Source organism: Pangasianodon hypophthalmus, chromosome 12 (genome assembly GCF_027358585.1).
Source record: "Pangasianodon hypophthalmus isolate fPanHyp1 chromosome 12, fPanHyp1.pri, whole genome shotgun sequence".
Classification (NCBI taxonomy): domain Eukaryota; kingdom Metazoa; phylum Chordata; class Actinopteri; order Siluriformes; family Pangasiidae; genus Pangasianodon; species Pangasianodon hypophthalmus.
In genome coordinates this window covers 5,289,303-5,315,457 of record NC_069721.1, presented here as the reverse complement: position 1 = coordinate 5,315,457, position 26,155 = coordinate 5,289,303, and the positions used below count along the sequence as shown (strand labels likewise).

The 26,155-nt window shown below is 39.7% G+C and overlaps 1 protein-coding gene across 1 annotated transcript; it reads right to left on the bottom strand.

The window, feature by feature from the left end:
• Window positions 1-143: 143 nt before the first annotated feature.
• col1a1b (collagen, type I, alpha 1b) lies at window positions 144-21,913 on the bottom strand. Its single transcript, XM_026915780.3, has 51 exons — window positions 21,695-21,913; window positions 20,114-20,302; window positions 19,678-19,709; window positions 19,373-19,414; window positions 18,657-18,749; window positions 17,819-17,884; window positions 17,184-17,228; window positions 16,964-17,017; window positions 16,680-16,733; window positions 16,048-16,101; window positions 15,723-15,776; window positions 15,577-15,630; window positions 15,397-15,441; window positions 15,220-15,273; window positions 14,664-14,708; window positions 14,337-14,390; window positions 13,571-13,669; window positions 13,436-13,480; window positions 12,908-13,006; window positions 12,640-12,693; window positions 12,428-12,535; window positions 11,638-11,691; window positions 11,012-11,110; window positions 10,873-10,926; window positions 10,571-10,669; window positions 10,326-10,379; window positions 10,088-10,141; window positions 9,896-9,949; window positions 9,713-9,766; window positions 9,470-9,514; window positions 9,216-9,314; window positions 8,996-9,103; window positions 8,120-8,227; window positions 7,265-7,318; window positions 5,842-5,895; window positions 5,622-5,729; window positions 5,485-5,538; window positions 5,314-5,367; window positions 4,982-5,143; window positions 4,548-4,655; window positions 4,317-4,424; window positions 4,070-4,123; window positions 3,613-3,720; window positions 3,352-3,405; window positions 3,159-3,266; window positions 2,958-3,011; window positions 2,735-2,842; window positions 2,356-2,629; window positions 1,810-2,000; window positions 1,032-1,274; window positions 144-764 (listed from the first exon to the last, which is right to left on the bottom strand). The coding sequence occupies exons 1-51, from the start codon at window positions 21,774-21,776 to the stop codon at window positions 618-620; spliced, it is 4,347 nt and encodes a 1,448-aa protein (XP_026771581.2). The 5' UTR covers window positions 21,777-21,913; the 3' UTR covers window positions 144-617.
• Window positions 21,914-26,155: the final 4,242 nt, after the last annotated feature.

The following is a 26,155-nucleotide window of genomic DNA, read 5'->3' as shown; positions in this document are numbered from 1 at the left end:
CCTTAGTGTCCCCCCAAACACCCATAGGTAACATGATTGGTTGTCCTGAGGTAGCCATTACGAGTTTGAGTCTAAAGCCTGTGTGACACAATGATGGGATGTTGACATCTTTCCCCTTTTGGCTGGAAGAACAAGACACTTAATTGTCATTTTTCAGATTTATTCAACACCAGAAAATGGTACATTAGCACTTGTGTGTTTTTTCATTGTCCTTCTGCAGTGGCAAAAAAAAAAAACGGCAAAAAAGTCACCGGTATTTTCATGACCTTTTGGGTTGTTTGCTCTTTTTTGGCATCTTTTGGGGGGGGTGATCTTACACTTTACAAGTACAGGTATATATTATTTTCTTGTTGCCAAATGACTCACAAAATTCTCACTAAGTGTCCATGATGTTGACGCTGATTGGCAATAGTGGTCCTCAAAATTATTTTCTTAAAAAAAAAGAAAAGCGGAACGTCTCTCGAGATCACAACAAGCACCGTCCTCAAGGATGTTAAAGTGTAAGCACGTGGACTGATTGCAGCCGAATGAGTTTTTTTTTTTAATGCATAGAAAAAGATTTGGAGATGATTGCTAGAAACAAAACAACAACATTTTTAATGTCCAGATTTATCTTTTTACAAGAAGCAGACTGAGCCAACTTCTATGCCGAATTCCTGATTGGGAGCACCAATGTCCATAGGAGCAATGTCAATGATGGGAAGACGAGATGTTTTCGTTGTCTTATATTCGATGACTGTCTTGCCCCAAGTGCCAGTGTGCGACTGTGGAGACAAGAAGATGGAATAATTATATTAATCACTAAGCAGTATTCATAACACCAAGAGACCCTTAATAACTTATATGTAAGTAATAATTTTACTTATTATGCTGTTATGTTTAAAAATGTGAAGGATGATAGACAATCCTTACAAGTGAAAAAAAAAGATAAAAATATGATATATAGTAATATAAAGCAAAAACGAGTGGGAGCAATGTGAGACTGTAAGAAAACACAAATGCCATGCTGAGAGAAAAGAGAGAGATCTCACCGTGCAGCCGTCCTCGCTGACTGTATACGTGGAGCGACTGTTGCCCTCGGCCCTGATCTCGGCATCGTTGGATCCCTGCAGGAGCAGAGCCTTCTTCAGGTTGCCTGAGGCCTCGTCCATGTAGGCAATGCTGTTCTTGCAGTGGTATGTGATGTTCTGGGATGCCTTGTTGGACATCAGGCGCATGAAGGTCATCTGGATGCTCACATCATCAGAGTCGGAGCCCTCGCTGCCATACTGGAACTGTGGATGGAGACAGAGAACTTGGTTTAATCCATTCACCTGGATATCATGGGTTTAGGATATAACATGCAGGATGTGCATAAGATGTGTCGGAAACACATGGCCTTGATGCCTTGCTGTATTATAAGGCAGAACTTGGATATTTACGAAGTTAATGGATTGAGACAGGGTTCTAAGGCAGCATATGTCACCATGTTGCCAGGTTACCAACATACCCTAATGCTCAACAACCTTGAAGTCCATTAGGTGAGATGGAATCATAATGTTGGGGATAATAGAGCGAATATTCTGACTACACCACCCTTGGAAGGCTGAACTGTATACAAACATTTTATTCAAGTATGGCTTGATGTCTTCAAACCTTTCAGACACACCCATAATCTAGCCATTCTCATTTCATTACACAATGTAATATGTTACCCTCCTCTGTGGTTCCTGAACTATTCCTCTCTATTCATCGGTTATTTTTTTTCCTCCACAGCCATTTGCTTTAACATTTGGTCAGAATTAAGACTACTACATCATCTTCCCCTACCTGGAAGCCATCAGGCATGGACTCTCCGAACCAGACGTGCTTCTTCTCACGGATGTTCTTGCTGATGTACCAGTTCTTCAGAGGAATGCTGGCACGAGTCGGGTTGACGCAGGTCTCACCAGTCTCCATGTTGCAGAAGACCTTGATGGCATCCAGAGGAGATCCCTGGTTGGGATCCACCCAGTAGGAACCTTTAGCAAATGAACAGAAGATTGTAGTGAAGAGTCAGAGACCGTAAGGCTAAGACTGAAAGGTTAAAATTATCACTTAGAACCTAGCTGTGTAGTAAATAACAATTATATTTTTACAAATGAATTAAGTTTGAAGTTGAGAAGTTGAGGCACAAAAACCAGAAAAGTCAGATACTCTGCTAATTTCTCAGTGGCCTGCTCGTTTTAAGGATAGTTTTCAGTGTTTGAAGGACTAACACATTCAAAAATATGAATGTTTCACCTAGTTCCTCACTTAGTTTCATAAGGCACTGCTGTCTAAATATCTAGGAAAGGATTAATTTCTCTAGCTATCTCTGGACTCTTCTGGACTCACCGCTCTTCCACTCGGGATGACACATCCTGAGGTCACGGCACATGCGAGCTGGGTTTGTCTTGGTTCCCTCGGGGCTGCGGATGTTCTCAATCTTCTGGCTGATGGACTTGAGGGTGGTGTCCACCTCAGCATCGCGGTCACGCAGAGTAGCTTCATCAGCCCTGTAGCCGTGGAATGGGTCAGCTGCCTTCTCAGGCTGGGGAATGATGGGGAATGGCTCACCAATGCCTGCAGGACCGGGAGGACCTGGGGGTCCGGGAAGACCAGGGGCACCCTACGAAAAGAAAGGTAGGTCAAGGACATCAGGGACTGCCAAAGTCAAAGATTAGATACATAGAGGGAACAGTGGGATGAATTAAAGAGGGATTAAGCCACTCACAGCAGGTCCCATCTCTCCAGTGCGGCCACGAGGTCCAGGAGGTCCAACAGGTCCAGGAATGCCGTTCATGCCATCCTTACCATGGACACCAGTAGAGCCAGAAGGTCCCTATAACGAAAATGGCAGTACCACTCAGCACTGAAATGAACAGCCAACTGGTAAATAATTATTGTGTCAGAACCTCTTTCTGAACTAAATTACAGATTTGGCATCAAAGACTTACACGAGGTCCGGCAGGGCCAGTGGGTCCAGCAGGTCCTGGCTCACCAGGGGGGCCCTAAAGGTGCACAAAATGATAATAAACATTCTCTACTAGAGACGTTACGTTAGATCTAAAATATAGCAATAGCTCTGTAAAGCTTTGTTTAGCCTCTCTGCTTGGGTTGAGTGGCTCTCATTCTCGCTATTTGACATGGTCACTCACAGCAGGTCCAGGCAGTCCAGCCATGCCACTGAACCCACGGTGTCCCTTCATGCCTCTCTCTCCAGTCTCTCCAGCCTCACCCTTGTCTCCACGAGCACCAGCAGGGCCCTAGACATAGATATAAGTATTTAGCAAAAATACTTTTCCTGAATAAAAGTGTTATTTTATGTTTGAAAGGCTTCGGTGCACTCACCACAGCACCACGTGCACCAGCAGGTCCTGGAAGGCCGGCGGGACCAGCAGGACCCTAGAGAGCGCGAGAGATAGAGAGTAAGACATGAGTAAGCTACGCACTATATTAATAATGAGAACATTAATATTGATAATTAAAATGTGCGTTTATTACAGTTGTACGTCATTGACTGGATAACCCTTTAAATTATTCCCATCTGGATAAAAATACCCAGCTGTTAAATGTCAAAAAAAAAAAAGCACACAAGCTCTTGGAACTCACAGCCTCTCCACGATCTCCATGCTTGCCAGATGGACCAACGGGTCCAGGAGGTCCAGGGGGTCCAGGAGCTCCTGGTGCTCCAGCATGTCCAGACTCACCACGGTCTCCCTGAGGTAAACAGTAAAATCGCAAAAATAAAGTATTGCAAGCACAGCACTGCTTCATACTCCTGACTGTACACACACACACACACACACACAAATCCATTCGGCTCTTCAGACTTCAAAACAGGGCAAAATTAAATGACATAAAACTCTTCTGCATCATTGCAAGTAATTCATTATCTTTCTTGGAGTATCTACTACATTACTAAAATATTAATATACAGCACATAATGCAGGAATACCATTTCCTGTGATATGTCTGTTCTTTTAAATAAAGGGTACCATACAGTTTAAACTACTGCTCTGCAAGATTATAAATACAAGCTTAAAAATGCAAAGACAGTATAAATCACCTTGGGTCCAGGAGCACCATCACGACCAGGGGCACCATCATGACCAGGGCTACCCTGCAATGAGACACAGGAAAAGAAAGTTCATTTATTTGAATAATATTACCATGTCATCACACAAAACAGGATGCTCCCTATGTTAGAGGAACAAAAAAGTATGCTCCAGTGCTAGTTGTTTTTTTTATATTTAGCATCTAGCAGTTTTTTAATGGTACATGGATGTGCAAATGTATAAAAGTGGTTTTCTTACCTCACGGCCAGCCTCACCAGGACCTCCGCTCAGACCAGGGGGTCCCATTGGGCCAGGAGGTCCACGCTCACCAACTGCACCAGTACCTCCCTGTTTTCCTGGCTCTCCCTAAGTGGAGAATGAAACACAATCAGCTTTATGAAAATCCATTTCATAACTGATGTAGACTAGTGTTATGTCTTGATTAGAGAGTAACTAAAGTTTTAAGAGACTAATGTAAGCTAGACTCACAGTTGGTCCGGCGGGACCTGGCAGGCCTCTCTCTCCTCTTTGTCCAGGGCTACCAGCAATACCAAATCCTCCATTCACACCCTGAGGTCCAGGGGCACCAGCAGGACCCTAGAGAAGAAACAAAGCAAAGGGTAATGTCTTCAAATGGCATTATTACTGTTGCAATACTATCCATTGTTATACTTTGTGCACAGAGGACCAGAATATTTCATTTCCTTACTAATGAAGTGCCAAATTTCAAATAATTAGTTCCATACAATGTTACAAAGACAAAAAAGGTTTCAACTAAGAAGCAATTGAGGGATAAATTTAAACGAAAATTTTATATCTGGATTTCTGTAAAGCTGCTTTGTGACAATGTCCATTGTTAAAAGTGCTTCACAATATATAAAATTTAATTGAACTGAATAAATGTGAGTGAAGGAGTTACATACAGCAGGTCCATCAGAACCGGTAGAACCTCTCTCTCCGGGAGGTCCTGGGGGTCCAGCAGCACCAACCTCACCGGGGCGACCAGGTGCTCCCTTCTCACCACGTGCACCACGCTGTCCCTCTTTACCACCTGGGCCAACAGGGCCAGGAGGTCCAGCAGCACCCTAGGAAGGAGAGATTTATGAGCAGATCATTTCAATTTAATGTAACACGTTGTAGAAATGTCCGTTTTTAAGCTAATACTTTATAAGCTAATAATAATGCCTTATTGGGAAGGGACTACAGATACGACCACACCGAGGATGATGAAGGTGATCGTGAGGAAGTAACTTACAGCAGGGCCGGGAGGTCCAACTCTACCAGCAGCACCAGGGAAACCAGTGGCACCCTATTAAAAATAAAGAAGTATACACAGCTAATGACTTATCTTGTACAACACTTGTTAGCATACGAGCTGCATCAAGCATATTAACAATTGAACGAGATGTTAAAAACAGGTTCTTACAGGAGGTCCAGCACCACCACGAGCACCTTTGGGTCCAGGAGCACCAGCAAGGCCCTGGAAAAAGAAAAGAGAAATATTTATATATGTATGTCCATTTATCTATTATCTACTCGTTATATTAGCTTTCGGCACGGTACCTGAGGACCGCCAGCACCAACAGGTCCGGGAGGTCCAGGAGGTCCAGCATCACCTTTAGGTCCACTGTCACCCTGCTCACCCTTGGCTCCAGGCTGGCCAGCTGCACCCTGTATTATAAGGTAAAAAACAACAACTTGTATTTTCTCTCTATACTGGATATTGCCTGAAAAATAAATGACCATATTTCTAATGTGATAGAGAGAAAGACAGAACACTCACAGGAGGTCCAGCAAATCCAGCAGGTCCAGGAGGTCCAGGCTCACCACGGTCACCCTGGGTAGTTCGGTGAGAAAATGTCATGATTAGCCATTACCTAGCTAAGAAATGTATATATTGTCAGTATATAACCGGTTCTGGTAGAATTCTTACATGAAGACGTGTTGATATGTATAATTTTATACGTTTGTACGTTGAAATATGGCCGATGTGCATTTATATTGTGCCAAAATTCTTGTCAGAGTCTCTGATTTGGGCTACTGGACAGTGTTTTATGCTCTTTGGGTTATAGTGAATACATCACTGAGCTACAGACAGGGAAAGCAACTAAGGTGTCTTACTGCATTCACCTTTCCTACGAAGGGTTTATGCACTGTGACGCTATTATTATACCACTTTCTGTGCAGTTGGATTGTCCTTGCTGTCAATCTGATCACATCCTGTATTAACATCCTCAGTCACCTGAAGCACAGTTGCCCTTCTGTTTTGCTTTACAAATTGCATTAATGTGCACTATATGGCCAAAGGTATGTGGACACCTGACCATCACACACACCGGTATGAGGTTCTTCTCCAAAACGTTTGCCACAAAGTTGGAAGCACACAATTGTATAGGATGTCTTTGTATGCTGTGCATTAGTATTACAATTTCCCTTTAACTGGAACTAAGATGCCCAAACCTGTTCCAGCAGGACAATGCCCCTGTGCACAAAGCAAGCTCCGTGAAGACATGGTTTGCCATGGCTGGAGTGGAAGAACTCGAGTGTCCTGTACAGAGCCCTGACCTCAACCCCACTGAACACCTTTGAGATGAACTGAAACACCGACTGCACCTCAGGCCTCCTCACCTGACATAAGTGCCTGACTTCACTAATGCTCTTGTGGTTGAATGAACACAAATCTCCATAGCCACTCTCCAAAATCTAGTGGAAAGCCCTTGCAGAAGAGTGGAGGTTATTATAACAGCAAAGTGGGACTAAATCCTCCTTTAACAAGTATGTATTGATGTGATGGTCAGGTGTCCACATACTTTTGGCCACAGAGTGTATGAGAATCATTGATGTGTCATTCATTTCCAATTCTATTTACTGAAGCCAGATGTCACATTAGTCACTGTGCCTACTGAAACATGAGCTAACAAGAATAATGAACTCTCTTTCAAGGTGAGCTTAGTTCTCTGGATTTGGATCTTAATCCAAAATCAGGGTCAGCTAGGCCTGCTGATCCTGCATGGTAGGATGTTAATCGCTCGAATGTATCTTGTAGTTCGCCTGTATGGAAAATCATCTGCACTCGTTATGTTCCTCCACCCATTTATTCGAGTTTTTCCCATGTTTTTCCCTTTCCCCCATGTACTGTTGTCATGTCATAAGTCATGGCAGTGTGTGTTTTGTGCAGATTATTGAAGCATGCATGAATCACTCACAGAGCCACCACGAGGTCCAGTAGATCCAGCAGGTCCTACAGGTCCAGGTTCACCCTGCAGCATGACAGGAAATGCATGTTAATGACACAGCACATGTTCCAACACACACACACACACACACACACACACACACACAAAAACCCTACAGGCAAAAATAACATGTTCTGTCTGATCAAAATTGCAGATTTAAAATGGCTACAAGGGAACATGAGATGTCGTCAAATGTTATCAAGATGATTAGACTGTAAATCTGAAAGAAAATGGTGATTGTAGTCTGTCACATGACCACATGACCAGCTGCCATCTTCAAGAATCTTCAAGAATCAAGAACTGTTGATATGGCTACTGAGTTAAGATGAAGATTCTGTACTAAAGCAATAAGCCACTCGAGGGTGACAAAAATAATACAGTAAAATGTAATGTTCAATTACTAGGTAATAAATTTTATTAATAATAATATGCGCAATGAATCTTTTCACTATGCTATCTAATCTATTAACATAAAGCTTTGGTTGCTAAGCAACATAAACAAAGATTAGGATATTCTTTGAATAGAAATGATTTAAAAACTAGTGCGTTAATACTGAATTCAATTATTGTGATGCGGTCACAGTTGTGCGTGTACTGAAGACTTTCACAGATTTTAGAACCGAAATTATCTATTTTATAATGTGCTGTAGAACAATGTTCTGAAAAATGAAACAGGATGGAATGGGTTTAGTGACCTTGATGGTTAAGTGAGAGCATCTATAATCAATAGTGTACATTCTCATAATCAAATAATCGAATAATCATAATCGAAAAATCATAAACAAGCAAACAAAAAAAAAAAAAAAACAATGCAGCTTTGCTAACCTTTTCTCCAGCAGCACCAGGAGGTCCTGGGGCACCAAGGGCACCAGTCAAACCACGCAGACCATCCTTACCAGGGGCACCATCAGGGCCCTTAGGTCCAGAGTCACCCTATCAACGGAAGACAGCACTAGTAAAGACGTGATCACACACCATTCTCCAAACTCAAGTGAAAGCTTTAGAAATTATTGTTATAATTTTCCTGTGCAACATTCTACTATCACTTTTAAATATAGTATGGATCTTTCAGTTGATGCAGCTGAAACAAAATTCTGCAAATTATACAGGATCACAGAGTTCTCTTCACCTGATATATATTTATATACAGTAAATTAGGGCTATATGATTAATATCATGAATATTGAATGTTAAAATTTTGCTGTTAAAATTTTAATGTTAAATGTTTTGTAATGAATTTTTTACAATTTTTACAGATTTGTTCGCTTTTTCAGTGTTATAATAATACTCATAATCAATAATTATTTTAGACATGAATAAGTCTCATCAGTAAATATCTAAATGTAGCTAAGAGCCACCCACCATGACATCATCATGGCTTTAAAAAAAATTACTAATTTTAAAAATGACTCTGTATCTGTAAGCTATGATTATGGCTGAACGCTTCATTATTTACAATTTATTAGTAACGTGTGTTTTAAAGAATAGAACAGGCACTACTCTGAACCGACTGGGCTGGAATTTCAGACACAGGGTCTATCCTTGTCATGTATTACTTTCAGTGTAGCTGTCCATTGCAATTAAAAAGGTTTTTAGCTCAAGACTAGGCTTAATGTGTTCCTAAAGCCGTCAGAGAGGAAAATAATTTGGTGTAGATTTTCAAAGTGGGTTTAATATGAAAAGGTGATGTTCAACACTCACTCTATCTCCTCTTGTGCCAGGAAGTCCACTAGCACCGCGCTCTCCAGGCATTCCCTGTGGACCAGCAGAACCCACACCACCAGGAACTCCAGCAGCACCAGCATCTCCCTAAACACACACACACCCACACACACACACATAAACACACATATATTCTTCTACAGATGTAAGCAGACTTTATTCCTGTTTCTCATGAAACTACAAGCCATGTGAAACCTACCCTAGCACCATCGTTACCAGCAGCTCCGGGAGAGCCGCGAGCACCAGTGGGGCCAGCAGGGCCTGGGGCACCACGCTCACCAGGAAGACCTCTATCACCCTGAGGGGAAAGGATTTACATTTTAGTTATATATAACACCAAATGTAGGTAGACTAATAGCAGGTTCTTATTAAGCTGGGGCAATTAAGTTTTTGAAGATTTTGAAGAAGCTATCGCTTTTTTTGGATGGAAAATCTGACCATAGTGATACTTACTCTGGGACCAGAAGGTCCAGGAACACCAACCTCACCAGGCAAACCCTACTCAGAGAAACAAACAGTATTAACAGTTAATAGTGACCAAGGACTAAATATCATAATGCAATATATTACCTGGTTGGCTTCAAAATGCCTATGTTAGGCCTATACTTAATACAAACGCAAGTAACAAAAAAGGAGCAGAACCTTATGTTATAAGTGATGGATATTACATTTCCACCACACTGCACTGGCACTCACCTGGTCACCAGCCTTGCCTGTCTCACCAGTGGCACCCTGAGGTCCAGGAAGTCCCTGCCAAGGTAACAAAAGCATAGCAGTGATTGATGGTGCCCCATTTTAATTGATTGACCTGAAAGGCTTATAAATAAAAAAATTTCATTAATGAAGAGAGCTTGTTTTGGTATGAGGGTCAACAGCTACCTGGAATCCAGGTTGTCCAGCAGGTCCTTGTTCTCCTTTATCTCCAGCAGGTCCCTGTTAAAAGAAACAGTGGAAACACTCAGAATAGAGATTTATAATGCATTCAATTATAATGTGTTACATTTATGAAAACAAAATACAACACAAATAATACATATTTGTTTTTATTAATTATTCCTATAAACAACGTACAGCAGGTCCAGAAGGTCCAGGAGCACCAACATCACCATCTTTACCAGGTGCACCCTATAAAAGATCATTCAAAAATCACTCAAGTTTATAATGACTTCAAAATGCCATGTAGTGTGGAAGGCAGTATACATGAGTAAGATTTTCCCAGGTACACAAGTTGAGCAATCTTCAAATAGAAAATAAATTTATTCTTTTTTTATATAAAGAACCATTTTAGTAGAGAGGAAAGAGTACACACCACAGCACCAACGGGTCCTTCAATGCCTCTCTCGCCAGGTTTACCAGACTCACCCTACAAGAGGACAGGATCATAATTAATTCTCAGGGGTTTTTTTGCGGTATACATCAATTCAAGTTGCAAATGACTGCAAATGATACATAACACTGTGAGTAGCCAGAATGCAATTCACTAATTTTATCTCCAATATTAAACAAGAAATAGTATGGTGATGGTTTGGTGATGAGTGTTTTTTCTTTCCGTACATCAGCTCCCTTAGGTCCAGGGAATCCCATCACACCAGGGAGACCACGAGATCCAGCAGGGCCTGGAGGTCCAGCAGCACCATCCTGACCAGCGGGACCCTGAAAAAGAATGAACCATGCTAAATTCCCTTGAAAACAACCCAGCGCCAAGTGTGTGCAAGGCTTGAAATTATTACCCAGTGGCATGTCTGACATGTAGTTAATATTTCTTTACACATGCACCATGATGTTATAGTCAAAGGCTGTATATTTTGACGCATTGAACTGTATTATAATAATGTGTGGTCATAAACTTGACTTACAGCAGGTCCAGCTTTGCCATCAGGTCCAGGGGCACCAGGGGAACCAGACACACCCTAAATAGGAGACATGGGACAGTAAGATAAGACTAGAAATGTGGAAATAATCACCAAGATGAAAAAAAAAGGACAATAATCTTGCCCTGGATCCGGGCAGTCCAGGCTCTCCAGGTCGGCCAGATTCTCCAGTGGCTCCTTGAGGTCCAGCAGGTCCGTTGGGGCCAAGCTCACCAGGGGCACCCTGTAATACAAGAAAATACATACAACTTATACATCTCCATCTTATACTGTTATCGATGTGCTGCGCTCTGACTGCTCTGATCCAGCACCATGGACAGCTCTACAGAACCACCCAAGCCTACATTTTGTAAGAAATTTGTAGGAACTGTAATTTCTGATGAACAATGTAATGCTTTTAGTGGATTTTAGATGTTATGAGAATGAAGTTCTAAGAACAACTATGACCACTAACCCCATAAATCCTGAAACTTTCAAGTGTGTTGACTGACTTTTTTTCTTAGACCATGCAGGAACTTCGAGTTGCTTCATGATGAAACAAGGGGGAGTTAGAAAGACAGAAATTCTGACCCATTTCATTTTATAATAAACTACATCCTATCAGAAACTGAAAGGGCTTAGTGGGGCAGCTGGTACGAGAATACGCTCTGCACATTTCTTCTGTCCTACGGTGCAGGAATGATGATTCCCCACTTACGTTTGATACGTGACCCATAAATGAATAGTGAATTGTGTTTTTGAAAGACTTGCCTTGGGGCCTGGGGCACCATCAGCACCAGGGAAACCACGGTTGCCAGGGGCACCCTGTTTGAAGAGACGGATGTAAAGATTAACAGAACTTAATAATAATAATGAAGAAGGGAAGAATGAAAGGAAGAAGAAAATTATATATGCAAAAGAACTTGTGGCTGTATAACATTCTGTACATCTACATATCTTTTACACTCTATTTTTATTTATGAATATGCATTAATTGGAAAAAAAACACGTAAAAAAATAGTTGTTTATGTAAAATAGTTCTGATCGTAGGATACTTTATGTACTTATGACTGTGAGTTTTGAATATTAGCTCTAAAAGTTATATAAGATTATGCATATACAAATTAGGCTTGAAACTTGTACATTTTGAGTCATCTGAGCTTCTGATGCACAGGCCAAAGCTTATGCTCTGTGACATATCCTAATAATCTAAAATTTTTTCAGTAGTCAACATGGACAAGTTGATGCTCTCCTCTGAGCATTTTAGCGTGTTGATTTAGAACAGACACAGTGGCTTGATAATGTATGTGAAGAGAACTGCGCTGGCCTTGATTTACAATGAGATACTTGATGTAAAGGTGTATTTAACACTTCTCTAAGCTTCTTTGCCTTGAAGATAGTCTGTCTGTTGTTGTACTGTATACAAAAGATTCTCTGCATTCCCTTTGTGATTCTGTCACAAGTCCTGATTATTTCTGAGGGATCTGTCAGGACTCGGGAAGAAACGAGATCAGGAAAGTGCTCCAACACAAATATGTAGAATTTTATATTTTAAACTTACACGAAGTCCAGGAGGTCCAACGGGTCCAGTACCGCCAGGCTCACCGCGAGCTCCTCTCTTTCCCTCATCACCAGGAGGTCCAGCAAGACCCTGAGGTCCAGAAGGTCCCTGTATAAAAGAAAGACAAAGAAGAAATGGAAAGAGGATCAGATCAACAATTCTCCACCATCACATTTCACGTACACCTCTTGGTAAACATTAAGCATACTCACAGGCTCTCCCTTAGGACCAGGCTCTCCTTTGGGTCCCTGGGCACCAGCATCACCCTGTGATCGGCAAAACAAAGTACCATCAGAACCTATTCATCTTCTCTAATGTGAAGCGATAAATATAGTAATCAACCCACGAATGATTGGAGGGATAAAGAATCAGGTCCATCTTTGAGTTAGCTTGTTTTAACCCACCAGGGTGGCTATAGGTGTTAGAAACCTACACAAAAATAACAGACAAAAGTCTATGGTCAGACAAAAGTGTACGTACATTGACACCCTTAGGTCCAACAGCGCCGACAGATCCAGCGGGTCCAGCAGGTCCACGAGTACCGGGGAAACCAGGAGCACCAGTAATACCAGCAGGACCCTACACAAGTTCAGAGAAATGAGAAGCGAATATTCAGTGAAGGTTGTATGAAATATTCTGGATATGATAACTGTCTAACCCAGTATCATATTGTTATATCAAGCTGCTTACGCCTTAACAAATACAAAGAGATGAAATGACGTGTAACACTGGAGCAGCAGTGCTGCACTAGCAGACCCTGCGAAAATCATTCTTAAAACACAATCTGCTCATTTTCTTTGATTTTAGCCTAGCATTGTTTTTAATCTGGTTTAAAAATCTTCTAATCTATTTCATGGGATGTTTTGCACAAGGCTGATTTTTTCATTTATTTAAGATTTCCTGTCATATCAGTATGTCAATCAAACCTAAAGTATGTATAATATTGTCTAAGCATAATGACTAATCATAATGATATGTCTGCTATAAAAGACAAAACAAATTACTTACAGGAGAACCCTTGGCACCAGGGCTGCCATCGCTACCAGGAGGACCCTGGAAAGAGAAGTAGAAGAGAAGAGCTCAGTTCAGACTCAAAACTGTTAATTATAATTATACAAATAAATATAAAAAGTATTGACTCACTGGGGGTCCAGCAGCTCCACCAGGTCCAGGGTTACCAGGCTCACCACGGGCTCCCTGAGGTCCCTCTGAGCCACGGCCTCCAGCAGGGCCAGTCTCTCCCTGCAGAGGGGTAAGAGGTTAATGTAGATGCTGTTGTCATGCAGAGAGGCAGTAGGGCAGTGCTGGATCAGCGGTTAAGGCTTTGAGCTACCAATCAGAAAGCTGAGAATTCAAATCTCAGCACTGCCACTGTCGGGCCCTAAACCCTCAAATGTTCAGTTCCTTCCTAATTTTGGATAAAAGTATGAGCCAAATGAATATATGTTCACTATATAGATGTTTACTTCATGTAGCACCCGATATGAGGAACAGTTCAGCCCCGAATGTCCTTTTGACAGTCAAGCCAAGGTATATAAATATAGAAGCTAAGCTGAGAAAAGATATGTAATTCAGCTTCGGTTGTCTATGTTAATAATTTAAGTATCACAAAGGAAACTAGAGAACAGAATTAATCTAATAATCTGTATTAAAAATGGGACAAGGAAATCATTGTGTCTGCAAATGGATGTTTGCAAACATGTTTATGTAACACACTTCTTAGAGATGACTAAAAAGTGTCTCTAAATGTAAATGTAAAATGTCTCCAGGGTGTAATTCTGCTCAAATCAATACCATGGAAACATACAAGGGGAGCATAACTATAAGGAATACGTTCTGTAATGATGATGATGATAATGATGTGTGTGTGTGTGTGTGTGTGTGTGTGTTGGAGAGGCTTAAGGCCTACCTTAGTTCCAGCAGCACCAGGGAATCCAGGAGGACCAGAAGGGCCGGTGGGTCCCTATAAGAGAAAATCAGATAAAAGAAAAGCTCACAACACTTACATCACTTTTCCTCTCTCCATTCAAGCATCAACTCTGTCTGGTGAAGTACAACGCATATCTAAATCTTTTATATTCCTCATGTCAGCTTATGGAAGTGAAAAAGACGTGGAAAGATGCTACTAATACTTCACCATCACAAATTAATAGTTATATTTAGACAATATATATAAGACAATTATATATTATTCAGTATTTCTGTTGTATTTAATAAAAGTACAGGTAATGCTTACAGGAGGTCCAGCAGGGCCAGAGTTGCCGTCGTTACCGCGAGCACCCTATGGCAAGCAAATATGACAGAAAAAAATCAGTTAAACTGTCAGAAATGTGTTAAAAATTTATACAAAGCATATAGAATGTATTATTTTAGTATAATGTGCTGACAAAAAATATGTTAAACTAGTTTAGCCTGTCAGATAACAGACAGTTAATGAAAAATTATAATTAGTTTGAGGTTAAATGTCTGAATGAAAAGTCCTGTTCACTTAATTTTAGGAATGATTGAATACATAAAGTACACTGTAACTTACTGTGCATTAACTGTAAATCTACTCGAGCTAGAACTGCATTAGTAGAATACCTCCCTATTATTTATATCATTTCTGATGACCTACATAACATAAATGTTATTACCTCTGAAAAGGTTGGTGTTACACAGTTTCAGTGGTACAGTGCACGATGGGTGCGGCTTTTGTATTACGTAATTCAGCTCATTCTTTGTAATCTGTATGTAATGTAAAGGAAGGTGGAAATGGCTGATGAAGGGCTCGGAGTGACCAAGACACTTACAGCAGGTCCAGCAGGTCCAGGGCGGCCTCTCTCACCAGGCAGACCACGAGGGCCCTAGAAAATAAAAAAGGGAAAAAAAAGTCTTTTAATAAAACTGGTACATATTTCTGTCTAGCAAATAGATTTGACAGACTAAACAACAACAACAACAACAACAAAAAAACCTAATGGACTCACCATAACACCAGCAACACCATTCTCACCAGGTGAACCAGGCTCTCCCTGCAAATAACACACAATGCAATTCATTTCCATAGAAATAAATTCAACTAAGATCAAACAGTTCCTTAAAACAATTCAATCCAAATATATCATACACATCGAAAATGTTCGCAAAGTTCAAAGAGAGAATCGTACCTTAGGTCCAGCAGGGCCAGTATCTCCCTTAGCTCCATCTAGACCAGGGAAACCCTAAAGATAGATAAAGGGATAGAAAGAAAGAGGTCACAGAGGGTTCAGAGGTCAACTGACAGGGTTTTGACTTCATGCTCTGTCATACTCACTCTGTGTCCCTTGATGCCGGGAAGTCCAGGGGTTCCAGGGAAACCGCGAGCTCCCTGTGTGTGTGTGTATGTGTGTGTGTATGTGTGTGTGTGAGAGAGAGAGATGAGACTTCCGTTAATATGAACTAAATGCTCTAAATGGTTCATTTTACTCAAGCTAGTTTATTCCATTAAAATGATCATTTATTACAACAAACAGAACAGAATTTTTTAAACCAGGATTTTGATTTATTTGTTTACTAATAATATGAACAGGATGTGAATGTCTATATTCAGTCAACACAACGTGAGGAGGGAAATAAGAAAAGCAAGTAGGTATACGGACCTGAGCACCAGCGGCTCCACGCTCACCAGGGCGACCAGCTTTGCCAGCTTCACCCTAAAAAAGTGAGAAAAAGGTTTAGACTTTCATGTTTAAATGAAAGCATGTGCACATATAATACAACAGATTATAATACACTGGATACATCTACGCAAAGGTCCACAACTCTAACGCTATCTAACACTGAGAACTGTTTTTATTACATTATTAATGATTCTATTAGATTCTTATTATCTGTGGAATTTATTTTGGATACTTTATTATTATTATTATAAATATTTCATCATATCAGTAAATGAAAATCTTATATCTAATGAATGCGGTGTGGCAGAGACAATTCTGTGTGAATACTGTGTGAGTATGACAGTAATAAATATGTTACTATTTCAGTGGAATATTAAACAAAAATCTAAATCAAGCTAGTGCTTTGTATATTCAGAGAGATTTTAAATTTTATATGAGGAATGATATTGAAATATCCACCGAAACTTTTTTCCTGAATATCATACCGAATAACAGTTTGCATTTGTTTTTAGAAAAATCCTGAAAACTGTTAGCTCTGGATAGTAAACTCAGACTGTATAACACTTTTCAATAAGAAAAGAAATTCAATAAGAAATTAAATATGGACTCACATCATCTCCGTTCCTTCCAGGAGGACCAATAGGACCACGAGGACCCATCGGACCCTGAAGACAATAAAATCATAAGTATGAAATAGATGTCATACACTTATATACTGTATAAAGATATGCATACATTTGTATGTAATAGTAATAAGTTAGAGATTGGGTGATCTCAATAATCCCAAATCTGTTTCTAACAGAAATGTTCCACTGTTTGTGGAAAGGAAGTGACATCTACAGAGCAAGGAAGTGATGTTGCCAGTGGGAGAGTGTTGCAGGAAGTAAATACTCACAGAAGGGCCAGGCTCGCCAGGTTCACCTGCAGGGCCAGTGAATCCTTGAGGACCCTGAGAGAATGAGAGAGGGAAAATGAGGAGAAAACAATGTCACTGACATTGCTCTACTGGCTGCAAATGTGTTCTTAATAATGGCCTTGGTAATAATGGTGCACATTTTAGGATTGAACTGATCTGAGCATAAAACTATGTGACACTGGGAAAAAAAAAAACTTACAGGAGAACCTGAAGGTCCAGGAGGTCCACGGGGTCCCATTGGGCCCTGAAGGAGAGACACAGAGAGAGACAATTAGGTGTGTGATGCATTTATTAGTGTGAAATTACGGAAAAAAAGACACAGTCTTCATGTGTTTATGCATAATTCTATAGCATAATAGATTTTATGGTTTTGTAAAGTTCATCTACCACGTATCACAGTCAACATCAGAAGAGAAGAGAAGAGAAGAGAAGAGAAGAGAAGAGAAGAGAAAAGAAGAGAAGAGAAGAGAAGAGAAGAGAAGAGAAGAGGAGGGGAGAGAAAAGAAGAGAAGAGAAGAGAAGAGGAGGGGAGAGGAGAGAAGAGAAGAGAAGAGAAGAGAAGAGAAGAGAAGAGAAGAGAAGAGAAGGGTAGGGAAGGGAAGGGAAGGGAAGAAAAGAAAAGAAAAGAGAAGAGAAGGTTAGGGAAGAGAAGAGAAGAGAAGAGAAGAGAAGGTTAGGGAAGAGAAGAGAAGGGTAGGGAAGGGAAGAAAAGAAAAGAGAAGAAGGGAAGAGAAGAGAAGAGAAGAGAAGAGAAGGGTAGGGAAGGGAAGGAAAGAAAAGAAAAGAGAAGAAGGGAAGAGAAGAGAAGAGAAGAGATGAACAATGGTGTCATACTGGTGGTCCAGGAAGAGCTGGGCCGCTGGATTTCTCACTACCATAAGACAGCTGGGGCAAGTTGTACTGCAAAAGAACAAACAAAAGTTATAAATTAAAAGCTATAATAATCCGTCCATTACGCCTTCAACATGTCTCTGTGCATCCCACTACTTTGGTTTAGATCACAGGTTAGCATTTAGACTAAAATGATTTCGATTTGATTTGCTGAAATTTCTCCCTCACAGCGTCAGTATTACTATTCTTTATACTATTTACTATTTTCATATTCATACATTTTCTCTAGTTGGAGTTTCTTCACATTGTCACTGGTGTCACACGCTGCTCATGTGATGTGTATAAATATACAGCACTCAGAGCTTCTACACGTAAAGAGTTAAAGCTGCTCTCCATCTTAGTGGTGCTGATTTACAGGGAATTCATGGGAAAATGGTGGAGTTGGTTTCCTTGGCTGTCTTGGTGTGACATGATAGAATCACTTAACAGAAAAAAAAATCTCCAATTCTAAACCACATGTCCTTTGTGATAATTCCTGGTATCTCTGTTAATCACAAATTCAGGTGCGAAACCTGATGACACGTACTTTCCTATGAATTACTTTTAATTTATGTGTTAAGAGATTTTACATTGCCGCATCAGATTCCCATTAGCACATGATATAAACCCGATCTTTCCTGCTAACTAGATGCTGTAGTCCACTGTAAGTTTTAAAGTAATGTGTTGGATTTTGTGTTTGAGCCACATGGCATAAGGACACTGTCCTCATGATGTCTTAAACATGCATGGGTTTGCTTTTCACAGCTTTATCTGTGGAAAATTTATAAAGTGATGTACTCACTCCACCGAGACCAGGGGGTCCAGGGGGGCCAGGAGGTCCAGGAAGTCCAGGCTCTCCGGGAATGCCATCGTTTCCGGCAGGTCCAACGGGACCCTGTCAAACCAAAGCGCAATTTATATTAGAAATACATAAATGTATTAAACGCTTAGCAACAGCCAGTCCACCTCTTACAGTGCAGTTGCAAGACACAGAAAATGATGATACGAAATAAAAAAAATTAATCTATAAATTTTGATATGTTATAAATAGATATACTTAATATGTTATAAATAGAATAAAATAAATAGAAAGTTGTTAAATAAATAAATAAAATAAAAGTTATGATATGGCATTTATTATTAAATTAAAAATGTTGAGGTCATACATTAAATTTAATGTGGCAAAGGTCAAAGTTGACACAGGTCATAAGGTCATAAGGTTACAAAATAATTTTGCCATTATTTTGGCAACAGAGGATCTGTATAATTTCTTCACTCAAAATAACTGTATAACCTCCATAACCTATGGTTTATATAAACAACTGTTTCTGTGTTTCTTGTTGAATTTATTAAATATTTAACACTTCACCAAAATGTGTCTGGATAACCTTTATCATTTGACACAACCGAAAAAAAAATTATAAAAGCAAATTAAATTAACAAGGCCAACATAACCACGACCTTAAAGCAATACACAACCATATCAAAGGAAGACAGGAAGAGGAAAATGGTGCTTACCGGGTCACCCTTAGGTCCAGTGGGACCTTTGGGTCCAAAATTCTAAAAATACATACATATATTTATATAATTGTACCTCAAAAATATAACTTTTACAAACAATATGATATTTATATATATATAAACAATATATATATATATATATTTAAACTAAAGTGGATGTGATTTTTTTTTCATTTGTACACAAATTATTTTATTATCTATCTATATTTAAAAATTTGTCATTTTACACAAAATTATATACAAAATTATGAAGAATATATGACTAAGGTATGTGTTGAGTGTAAGCTGGTATTGTTACTGACCTCAGGACTATCAGTGGTTGGTGTTTCTGTGCCTGAGAAATGAAATAAAAATCAAAATTAGTACTTTGCCTGTCTATAATCAAGTGTTTTGGACACATATTCTCTATCATTATGTATTTTTTCATTATGACTGGCCCAAGATAACGGATGAAACACTCTTTGATCATGAAAAAAAAGTGTTCCACTGTGTTCCCTTTCACGAAATCAATAACTGCCAAACACTGATCATTCCAAACGTAATCTTAATCCAGTGTGAAAATAGATCCGCAGAAGCGCCCTCCCAGACTGTGCTCCCTTCCAGCAGGACGGCCATCGGAGGAGAGACACCTCACTGGGTTTTAATATTTCCGAGCTCAGGTAAAGAGACAAGTCTGCTAGAGGGCGACATAAAACTAGCACGTCTGCGAGCGAGTGAGTGGTGATGTGGCAAATATACCGTCGATGCAAATAGGGCAGCATTCGCCTTCGGGGATTTCTGGGTTGGCGCAGTCCGGTATGTCCTCGCAGATCACCTCGTCGCACATGACAGTTCCGCTGTCGCACACGCAAATCCGGCATGGCTCAGGTTTCCATACGTCCTTGTCATTGTACGACTGGCCGTCTAATGTGCAGCTACTGAATATGCCTACGAATGAAAGACCAAGAGGAACACGTGAGTTATGAGCATTTCATTAGGTTCCTCACTGATTCCTGACCTTCTGAATTCCTCACAATGTTCCACCTGGAGCAAGTGGAAGAAGGAGGTTCAGTTACGAACATCTCTGTGTGTTCACAAAAATATTTACATAGGTAATATAACGTGGATAATAAACGAGGATCTGAGTTATTTTGGTAGTCATCATGTCTATATGTTAATTCATTTATAAAGTCCAGATGTCTTCCTGTACAACTATTTAACGCTTTATACATTTTCACAAACACTGATCGCTTTTTTTCCCCAACAATGACCAGTCATGCAAGACCCAGAAACTCTGCAGACATAGAAATGCTGAATGTTTCAGAAATGAACAAACAGAACTGTAAATACAGTCTCCGTACCATGGCAGTGTATATATGCATGCATGTATGTATGTATGTATGTATGTATGTTGGCTATTTGAACAATCTTTTTCAATTAAATTGTACTAAATCACTGCTGTATTTTTAATCACTGTTATCATTTTTATGACCTTTCTGGTTCACATTAGCTAAAGTTCACAGCAGCAGCTTGCATGAGAATGCTTCTGAAGTCAACACAGCTCTACTTCAGCAAAAAAAAAAATCTGGGGAGAAAAAAAAAACACGATTTTTTGTTCAGTGGGCGTGTCCTAATCCCAGACTATACCCCGCCCCCAGAAAAAAAAAAATTGCGCCTGCATGCAATACACCAAGCGGCCACATGGTGCCGCCATTGACTCACTTTACGCATGAGTGACTTCACCGCCCAAACTACATCATCGATTAAAGCCTATTATCTTGTCTCTGGATATTACAGAGCAGACATCACTGATTTTCATCGACATTAGCTTTTTTTTTTTTTTTCAGTTCATTCCTTTTCTTTTTTTTTTCTTTCCTTTGCACAGAGTAGCCTCTGTTTAACTTCTACTCTGATTAATGCTCAAAAACTGTCCAGATGTTCCACATCTGTCTCACGCTCCATGAAATTCCCCCTCTGCCCTCTGTCAGGAAGAATTTCCGTTTGTTAAAAAAAAAAAAAAAAAAAAAAACAGCTAAATTGAGTGCAGCTTCATTTTTTTTTTTTAAATTAATTTATTTATTTTCTGCTCAAGTGGGTCCAGAGTTAGAGTTTGGGGCTGCGCGCGAGGCAGCTGCAGCAAACTTGTAAGGGCGCGCGCTCAACACAACACAACACAACACAACATCACACCACACCACACCATAACACAACAACACAACACAACATGCAAGCGCTGTTTGGACCCCAGCTTTATAGGAAACCCACTTCTCCACTTTTTCCCTTTTTTATTTATTTATTTATTTTTTTTTAAATTTCATCCCAAAAGCTCGCGGTACTCACTGTCATCCTCGCCCTGTCCTCTCGCCACGAGCGCGGCGGCCGCGAGCAGCAGCCCTAACCGGATATCCACAAAGCTGAACATGTCTAAATGTTAGACATGTAGACTCTTTGAGGCGAGAGTGTTGTGTCTTTAGTTCCCGCAGGCGCCGATCATACACGTCGAGGTTATAACTCCAAACCCAGACCCCAACACACACACACACACTCCCTACTGCCCAAACACACACCTCATCCCGGCTTTTATATTGCCAGCAGTGTTAGGGAGGTGCTCAACATCCTCAGCATGTTCAACACACACACACACACACACACACACATACACAGAGAGAGAGAGAGAGAGAGAGAGAGAGAGAGAGAGAGAGAGAGACCCTCCTTCGCCAAGAAAGAATAAAACCATGTCGAGAGAACTCAATTGCAGGACAACGTGGACGTTTTGAGTGGTTTTTAGTGATGAGGTGGAAGATTCTTCCAGGGAATTAACATGGCATGGATGAAGATGAACACATGAAGATGAACACATGTGCATCTTCATGTTATGTTACACAAGACAACAATGGACGCAAACTGACAGGGAGCTCTGTTACATATTGCACTGCGGCTGTTTTTTTTTTTTTTTTGGCACTTATTGCATTAGATATAGATTTTATTATTATTATTATTATTATTATTATTATTATTATTGTAGTGCATTGTTGAAAGTCTCTCCAACTCTTCTGGCTTTACTTTCAAATGAGCAGTGAAACATGCTGGTTAAAGATTGCATGCCATTCCACAGATCTGGTGTTTACGGTGGATCTGTTTAATCCACATCTTTCTACTGTTCTGTGATTGAAAGCAGTTGTTGACTCTACCATTGACTTGCTAATGACTGTTTTCATCGAAAAGGGTGGTTCGAATCGCAGAAATTAGGCTGATGCAGAGTTCGCCGTCTTAATCAAGTGTATTCACCCAACTCTCCTCCTTGGCCTTTTGCATTTGTGTTATGCTTAATAAAATACAAAATCTGTCTTTTTTCCTCCCTCGTTTCAGAATAGCAAAAGTAACAATGCCATCTATGATCATCATCTTCCTCCACTTTATAACTACATTCCATCATTTTCCTGTTGCATTTGTCTGCTGTCAAAACTAGAGTCATTTATGGTTCATTCATGGAAATATCAATATGAATTAAAATAAATCACATTTGAACATAATGGGGCAATTATCATCTCAAACTTTTTAGTGATTTTAAGCATTTAGGTTAAATATGTAACATGGAAGATTATGTACTTGTGTGTGTGTGTGTGTGTGTGTGAGAGAGAGAGAGAGAGAGAGAGAGAGAGAGAGAGAGAGAGAGACTTGGCGTTATTTGAAAGTATGCGTTGTGTCATGGACACGTTGCAAGTTCAGAGCCTGATCTGAAGAGTTCATACAGTATTGTGTGCTGTCTTTGATTAGTCGCTGTCAGCCTCACTGACTAAAGAGCAATGCTGTTCACATGAGAAGAGACTAATTTAACCTCAGCAGAGCACAGAGCTGATCAGTTGAGGGTTAACAGCACTGTCAAAGGGTCGAACCAAGGGTCTACTTTCCCGAATTTATGAGATATGAACCTGCAATCTACCAGATACAAGTATAGAACCTATAAATGGGCTAATCTTCCAAAGACACAAAATATAAGTTTTTTTTTTTTTTCATCCACATCAGATTATTTTCTGTTAAAAAATCTTAAAGTGGACTATTTTGGGCTTTTGTGGAACCAAGTGCAACAGCACCATCAACAGTCATAAGAAAAATACATAGATCGGTATGAAGAAGCAAGGCTGTGGCTGATTTCTTTCTAGCCCAGACTGTAGATACATGCAGCCTATCAGACAGTGTCAGGTGATTACACAGAGTGACACGCCCCCTAGGCTTGATCTCCATTAGGGCTGATATTTTTCGGACACCTCTGTCCGAACACGTAACAGACACGTCATCGGCAGTGATTGAGAAGGGGCGTGTCAAATACATTTTCAGATGTAATGAATGTGAACGAGGTGGATTTTTCCTCTATCATCCTTTTCCCCAAAAATCCATTTGGAAGAGAAACTAAAATACACAGACTAAGCAAACATTGTCCAATCAACGTACAAGCTACACAAAAGGAGAAATGACAGAACAGTAATTTTAGTGTTGTTTTGGTTTGAATGAAAAGGCTACAACTTTTCTGTTTAAGGGGTTTGGAATTCCGAGGAAACACAGCATGAACGGCATAAAAAATGAGAAATCGTGTGTGTGTGTGTGTGTGTGTGTGTGTGTGTAATAGTTCACCCCACATCATTCTTATCCCACCATTAATGAGTCCTTGAGATATAATGCATTACTCTATAGTAATAGTTTCACTGCTGTGGTAATGATAGATATTAGATTTTAAACTCATAACTAATATCACCATCAGACATCAAGAGAACCTTCTCCAACACGTCTCATTTTTTATGAGCTGGTCTGCACTGTCAGAAATGCTTGTAAATGATAATAGAACAATTTTAAAAGGAATTGACTCATAAAGTTTTTGAAATATAACATTCCCACTTCACTTTGGCAGTAAATACATTTAACCTGATCTAAATTTACTTCTATTTTCACATCATATATTATAATTAATTTAACAAATCTATTTTCTATGTAAAGTGTATCAACGCACAACTCAGAAGTCTCAAAGTGACCTTGTAAATGTACTAGTAGCAGAGTTGCCAGGTCAGTACTGTAAGTAATATTTACAGCTTTATTTCTATAATGTTTATTTACAGTAATGGTACGTTGTGCTGTAAAAAGGACTACATATTCATAAGAACATATTACTGCTGCAATTTTAGTTGACTAGAGAGTTGTATAATGCAATTTTCAAATACACATTCTAAAAATCCTAACTAGAGAATTTAAAAAAAGTTTATTAAAACAATTATTTTATGTTTTGTCTCATAAAAAATTAGAATAAATAACACTGAGTATACAGTTATAAGATACCAAAGTACACAATAATCCTACATTCATATTAGCAAGAGGTAGGTGTTCATTTTCAGCGTACATCTGCAACACAGATCCATGATTTACAGACCACCACTGGGAAGATGAGGAACTTCATTACTAGTGGACAAAATGACAGATGGGAATTAATAGGAAGTTAATAGGAATTTATAGGAAGCTTCAGGCATGTTTCTTTCCATAAACTTTCCACAAACTTTCATAACTTTATTTAGCTAACTAGCTATGCTACCATTGCATCGTGTTGCCTAGAGCAGTGTTATTTGGGGGGTCCATGAGGATCAGTCACAATATTCTAGGGGCCCATGGCTGAAAAAAGTTTGAGAAGAACTGGCCTGGAGGTTTCAAAAGTTTTGCATTCACCCAGGTTTCTCAAAAACAAAAGCTATGTGTTAGGATTACAAAATAATGGAAAGAATGAAAAAATGAGGGTCCTTTGCTGCTTCAGATAAATGCAATTAGTGCCTAGTTTTGAAATAATGTTAATGATAATGTATGTTTTACTGAATTTTTACAATATAGTCAAAACAGTGTTACAGTAGCTATACAGTATGTCTATTAATACAGCAGAATCTGGCAGTAAATATTTTCCTGGAATACCAGACAGACCACAGTATTGAACTGTAAGACTGATGCAGTATTATAGTGATACGAACACATTATTTTAGTGTAGAAATGACAATAACTCTTTATAGCTTGATAGCTTTGGCAGTGGTGTTTAGTATGCACAAGCTGTAAACTCATCATTACACTCCAGAAAGAGCTGCATTCTCAATTCTAATGACTAACAATGCTAAGTCCAGTTTACTTTTATCATTTATCAGATGTTGTCTACGTTCAGCACCCAAACCCCTCAAACAACCAGTGGGTTTTCCTGTCTACGAAGTCTAAGACCATTTCTCCATACACATTGTATCCAGATTCCTGAGTGGTTCTGGTTTTCATTTCACTCTTGTCTTAGAAGTGATTGCTCACTATTTGGTGCATTTCATTTTGTGCATTTCACTGTTTATTTTCACCTGGTTCTGAGAGAAAACTTAATTCAGTTTGAATCTAGCAAATGTGGGTGTTTGTGAGTTCATATATACAGACGCAGCATGAGCAGCAGTTGGAAAAGATGCATTAGCTGGCTTCATGTGTTATGGAGGAATCTAGCCCTCAGCATCTCATGTTGGTTGCTATACTGTGATACAGGAAAAGAAGAGGAGGAGGAAGAGGCAAGCCGTTGGCTTGTTATGTGTACATTACAGTACAGCAAAAAAAAATTTTCTTCGTGTATCTCAGCTTCTTAGGAACATGGGCTCAGAATGATATTTGCCATGATATAGCACCCCTGGAGCAGAGAGAGTTCAAGAGAATTAGTTTTCAAGAAAACTAAGAATAGGTGAGAAGAAACAGGAACCAGACCTATGTGGAAGCAGAAGACAAAAAAACAAAACAGAAGACAAAAAAAAA